At 48.2% G+C, this 6,098-nt stretch overlaps 1 protein-coding gene across 1 annotated transcript; it reads right to left on the bottom strand.

Moving 5' to 3' along the window:
- Positions 1-658: 658 nt before the first annotated feature.
- LOC122127851 (olfactory receptor 13G1-like) lies at positions 659-1,585 on the bottom strand. The gene has a single exon (XM_042702167.1). It carries the CDS (start codon positions 1,583-1,585, stop codon positions 659-661), a length of 927 nt encoding a protein of 308 aa, XP_042558101.1.
- Positions 1,586-6,098: the final 4,513 nt, after the last annotated feature.

The following is a 6,098-nucleotide window of genomic DNA, read 5'->3' as shown; positions in this document are numbered from 1 at the left end:
ATGAACATATGCTGTGATCTGGAGATAAATGAGTAGAATAACAAATAAATAGATGAGAAAATACTGAGATCTGAACACTGAAAGTGCTCACTACTACTGGATATTAGATCTTCTCAATTCTCTTAGCAAACATAACTAGGAAATACAGAACTGTGCATGTGTATGTTATACTCACCTACACACCAGTGTATGTCACTTCTTATATCAATCTATACATATAACCCAAAACATGACTTCATATTGGCATTTATTTCTATAATCCAGACCCAACAGGATCATTCACTGATAATTTTGTATATCCAAATGGCCCAAGGTGATTTCACACTAGTGAATAGGTTAAATCATTTAAAGATTATTACATTGAAAGAAACTACCTAAGTAGCAGTGACCTTTAATTAAATGAGACAAAGGTCTATCTTACTATTTAAGACAACCTAATATATGCACCCACATCTTAAGGTACTAGGAATATAGCAATGCATATAAAACCTTTAGAGGAGTGAAAATCCAGATATTCTACGGCACAAAGTATGGCATTTCCTACACAGGGTCTCAGACACTGACAGCCCCAGGATACAAAACCTACATCCTCCAGACTCAAATGTGAGAAGCATCAGGCCCGCACTTGCCACTTCCAGAGCTCCTCTCTCTGCCAGGGTCATCTGGCAAAAGACAGGAGCTTCCTGCAGGAGGCCTTGAATTCTGTGTTTCTCAAGGTGTAGATGAGCGGGTTGAGAGAGGGAGTGACGGTAGTGTACAGAATGGCGATGGCCTTGTCCAGGAGCCCAGTGGAGCCCAGGGCTGGCCTGACGTAGGTGTAGAGTACCGTAGAGTAGTAGAGCGTGACCACCACCAGGTGAGCCGAGCAGGTGGAGAAGGCACGCCGCTTGCCCTCAGCCGAGCGGATGCGCAGGATGTTGGCAATGATGCAGCCATAGGATGCCATGGTCAGCAGGAAGTTCAGGCCAGTCAAGAACATGTCTGTAATAACCGTCATGATGTCATTGATGAAGGTGGGGCTGCAGGACAGCAGCAGCACCGGTGGAATCTCGCAGAGGAAGTGTGTGATGAGGTTGGGGCCACAGAAGGACAGACGCAGGACCAGGCAGGTGAGCACCAAGGAGTTGAGAGCCCCTGTGGACCACGCGAAGGTGGCCAGGGACACACAGGCCCTGCCACTCATCAGAGTGCCATAGTGCAGGGGCCGGCAGATGGCCAGGTAGCGGTCATAGGCCATGGCAGAGAAAAGCAGCAACTCAGATCCCAGGACCCAGGAGAAGACAAACATCTGGACAAGGCAGCCCCCAAAGGAGATGGTGTTCTCAGCTACGAGGCTCTGTAGGAATTTGGGCAGGACAGTCACAGTGCAGATGACATCCATCAGGGCCAGGTTGACCAAGAAGAAGTACATGGGAGTATGGAGGTTGGGGCTGCCGCGGATGGTTGTGATGATCAGGACATTGCCAAGAAGAGCCGTGACAAACAAGATGAATAAGAGACAGAAGAGGGCGTCCTGGAGCCAAGGGTCATCCACAAACCTCTGCAGGATGAACACGGTCACTTCGGACTGGTTTCCAGGAGCCATGAGTATCCTGAGCAGGACCAGAGGGGAGGCTTGAGCCTCCTTCTGGAGGTCAGATGAACTTGGCTTTTACCCAAATGTCATTTTCATCATATGTGAAAAACCAAGTCCATGCAATGGCAGCCTGTCTGGTAGAAAATCATTGCTTAAATTTACATCATCAGATCAAAACATAAACAGCAAACTCCTGGTTCTCTAACTAAAGGGAAGGGCAGGTCGGTGAGACATTCCACAGAGACCTGTGTGTGGACACAGGCGGACACGGAGGCCCCATTCAACCCACGGAGGGAACGGGGGCACACTTTCTCCACTCCACTCCATGGGGGCGGAGATGGCCAGGATTCAGCGAGCTGACCATGGTACCTCCCTACATGTGGACAGCTGAGGGGAGGGTGGGAACTGGCTCAAATTGTTAATAGACAATCGGTCTATGCAGGAAATGGCAGCCAGATCCAGGCATGCTGTAGCTGCGGCAGCTACAAAACCCAAAGTCCCAGACTTTGGGCCTGTGAAGGATAGCCCACCAAGCCTGCCGCCATGCCTCCCCATGATGTTCTGTGCCATTGTGATCCCGGGGATTCAGGCACTGCAATACCCTCGCTGAAGCTCTCAGAACTGATTCACTCTATCAAGCTCTCTGAGAGATGGCTTGCTCTGTGAGCCAGCAAGGGTCGCACATGCTGCAAGGCCTCGGCTCACATTTCAAAATGAGCAAACAAATCACTCCATGATAGAGGTTCCTGGCAACCTTTTTCAGGGACTGATCTTTTTATTTGATCCCTTTTCTAATCACTGAGCCAATAAAGCCCTGGGCCAAAGTCTGTTCCTGACCAGATTCTACATAATTAGCAAACTTCAGTTACCTAAGAGCTCTCCAAGTCACTGGTTGTGTCCAAATTGTTCATGGGCTTCTTAGATGTCACAGGTGTCCAAGAAGCTGCCAGATTTACCAAACAGCAAGATTCCCAAGTAGACTTGAATTTTGGTAATCAGTAAATACACCTGGAGTCCAAGTATAGCCCAAGTCCTGTGTGGGAAACTCTAATACTTAACAAATGGACATCCTGGTTTTGTCTGCCCAGCTTGGTCCAGTCAAGACCAGATGCCCCTTCTCTCTACAGGAATGTCCTTATGTCAAGATGAACACAGGTCACAGGTCCACACAGCATTCCAAGCACCTCCCTGTTTCAAAACCCATACTCACTTCTAACACCTCCCCTACAGTCACTTACTCAGAGGAACCAGAGCCTTCAACCCGCACAGACTACATGGGGGCCTAGGAGACCTGAGTGGGCAATGTGAGGGGCAATTCCACCTGCCTAGGAGAAGGTGTCTTCTGCATGTCTAATATGGATTGAGATGGAAAACACGCATAGGTGCCTTGGGAACAGGTGTGGTGTAATGGTGCTGGGGCTGGGCTCTGGAAATTCAGCTGAGAAGCCACCTCAGGAGCCCTTCCATCCTGCCCTACCTTCTGGACTGAAACACAGCTCCACCTGCTCCTGGCACATGTCAGTTCATGTGCCACTATCTTGTTTGGGGCAGTTGTGAACAACACTCAACGCTGGATGGAAAACACAATTGCTCAGTCTCCAAGACACTAAAAATAATTATGTGATTTGAGCTTACCATGTGGCCCGAGCTTGGGGCTTGGGATCCTGGTGGGGACAAAGTAAACCAACCGAGGGGGGAGGAAGCTGTAAGTCTGCAATCACCTAGGTCCACACAACCCTCCTGTGACACCTGTCAGAACTCGCCACGTCTCCTCCCTGGACATGAGAAGTACTCACAGCACAGAGCCGGTGTCCTCCTGATGGAGTCACTGGGCCCTCAGGGGCACACACACTCAAGGGAATATCTTGACTGACAGAGGAAAAGCCTGGAGAAGTACAGCCTGCCTGTCCACAGCACACCGGGGCATCTCTAGACAAATGGACTGTTCCAGATGAGCCCCGGGTGACAAACTGTGTCACAGGGAAGATGCACTTGCCCAGAGAGAGCGTGGACAGACATGAAGCCAGGGGTCAGCCCCACACGTCCTCCCCACCCCATCCACACTCGGTGGCTATGATCCTGCTGTCTGGAGTCCAGAGGTAGCTGCTCACTCCAGGTCATCCTGGTTATATAAGGTTGGTTTTGGCTGTGTGATGCAACCCAAGCCCTAGGGGGCTGTGCCCTAAGGTTCATTCTGGGTGGCCTTGATGCTGCCTGTGAAGTCACAAAGCCATCCCCAGGCAGAAGAGTCAATTGGTCCCAGGGGCAGAAAAGAAAGAGCACAGGTGTCTTGCTACTGCCTTGCTGCTGCACATGGTAGAAAGTCAGGAGCTGGCCCCAAGCCAGCTCAATGCTCAGCATCTACCTCACACTGACAGGGTGTGGCTTCGGTACTCACCAGAAGAGGACCCAGCATCCTTGTCCCTTTCAAAGGAAGGGCCGTGTTTGACCCCTGATGCCAAAATGAGGATAGGAAAGGGTAAAACCTATTTCCTCTCTTGCCACTGACACACAAACTCAGCTAGAGACTATAAGGACCTCACCATGGGAGAGAGGCCAACAAGAGGCCTGAAACCAAGGGCTGTGCTGCCTCAGCCCAGACTCTTAAGGAGACCCAGGATCTTGTCCACGAATAGAGGCTGCTTGGCAAAGCCAACTAGTATTGAATGGCCTGGCTTCCCCAAATGGTTTTATTCAGTTATGCAACTTATACCCTTCCTTTTTGCTCACGTACAACTGTTTGGTGTTGCCAAAAGCACTTGAATAGCCTGAGGTCTTTTTCATCAAGGGAAGTAAGTCTAGGTATTCCTAGACTTACTTATATTGGAGACACAATATAAAGTTTTTCATTACTTTTACTAGCTTCCTTTTATGCTAGGGCCTGACTCTGTCATTTAGCAAAGGACAGACACTAGGACAGTTTTCTTGGTGTGATCCTGTCACAGTTTTCTTATGATGCCCTTTTTCTCTCCACAGGAACCTCTTTGCATTTCCCTGTTATGGCTGTTTAATAGCTTGGTATTTTCTTGACTTTTGTGAGTGTAAAGAATGAGGAGTTCTTGTTTGCAGAAGACCCTAGGCAGATTTGCTGTAGCTTTCTGTGATTGACGGGGGGTGCTAGTTAAGAGAGTCACAGGTTAACATCCCTTTCCAGCGTATCACTCCAGGGGCCTGTAGTATTCGTGGTGACTTGAACCTAGACCTTTGCATAAAGTGATGTCCTTGTGCTTTTCTCTGTGAACTTTCTTCCTAATTGAAATTAAGAGTCCCCAACCCTGCAAATAACTTGCCTCTCTTTAATCTTTCACTAATCTCAGACTGGAAACTCTAGTCTGAGGCAATTAATTTGTACTGGTGAATTCTTTTTTTTTTTTTTTTTGTTGATCATGAGTCTTGAACTCTGGGCCTGGGTGCTGTCCCTGAGCTCTTCAGCTCAAGGCAAGCACTCTACCACTTGAGCCACAGCGCCACGTCCAGTTTTCTGGTGGTTTATTGGAGTTTCATGGACTTTTCTGCCCAGGCTGGCTTTGAACTGCGATCTTCAGATCTCAGCCTCCTGAGTAGCGAGGATTATAGGCGCGAGCCACCAGTGCCCAGCTATATTGGTGAATTCTTATTTCCCCTATTCCGTCTTCATTTACTCCTGGGAATTCTTATGTCAGAAATTATCATCCTCTCTGTAACTTAGTTCATCTATGCCATTAACATCAGAATATGAGACAGAGTCTAAGCTAATTTGGAAACTCTAAAGACAATGAAATCATGAGCCACATTCCCAGAGAGCTGTTGGGAAAGAGGGTAATGGAACAGACCAGGAAAGAGAACAGTGGAAACAGGGTAATTCCTTGTAGGGACTGTGTGCAGCGTTGCTTGGGGAAAATGGCTGAAGTAAAAGAAAAGAGTTTCTGTTTTAGATAGAGAAGTGAGAGTTTCCATAGATTTAATGTAGGACAGAGTTATGTTAGTTGAAAACAGTTCTTTGCTTCTGTGGTATATGTGCATCTTGTTATTAACTTATGGTAAGCCTGATGGCAGAGTGGGCAGAAGGGACAACCATGGAACCTTCCAGTAACCTTTTGAAAACCCGACTCCTTGTATAAGAAGGGGAACCCCACTGAGGAGTGTCTGTCAGCTAAAGGTTTGTTGGCAGCCTGTATGAATGAGTTGTTGTTGTCCTTTCAGTAGTGAGAGACACTCTTTGTGACCTTGCTTCACAGGCAAGAGACAGAAAGAGTAAAGATCAAGAAGGCAGCTATGCTCACCACTATACCACCAACGCAAGAGTAAAGCTCAGGTAGGACAAGTGTGATGTAGGCCAAGGCTGGGCCCACCGAAGCAAGGAGGCAGACAACAGCAAGAAGCACTGCTGGTGTGAGTTTCCTCAATGACCCACCAATACTTTAAACTCAAAGACTGGCACAGAATCACGTGGGAGAGTGCATGCCCATGGAGGAACCTACTGGGAGTGAAGTCGGGGAGGCAGAAGACGACGTTTACAGACGTGTCAACAACATTCAGAAAC

The sequence above is a fragment of the Dipodomys spectabilis genome, unplaced genomic scaffold (genome assembly GCF_019054845.1).
Source record: "Dipodomys spectabilis isolate Male_0828 unplaced genomic scaffold, ASM1905484v1 ptg000313l, whole genome shotgun sequence".
NCBI lineage: Eukaryota > Metazoa > Chordata > Mammalia > Rodentia > Heteromyidae > Dipodomys > Dipodomys spectabilis.
This window is presented reverse-complemented; position numbering and strand designations above follow the sequence as displayed.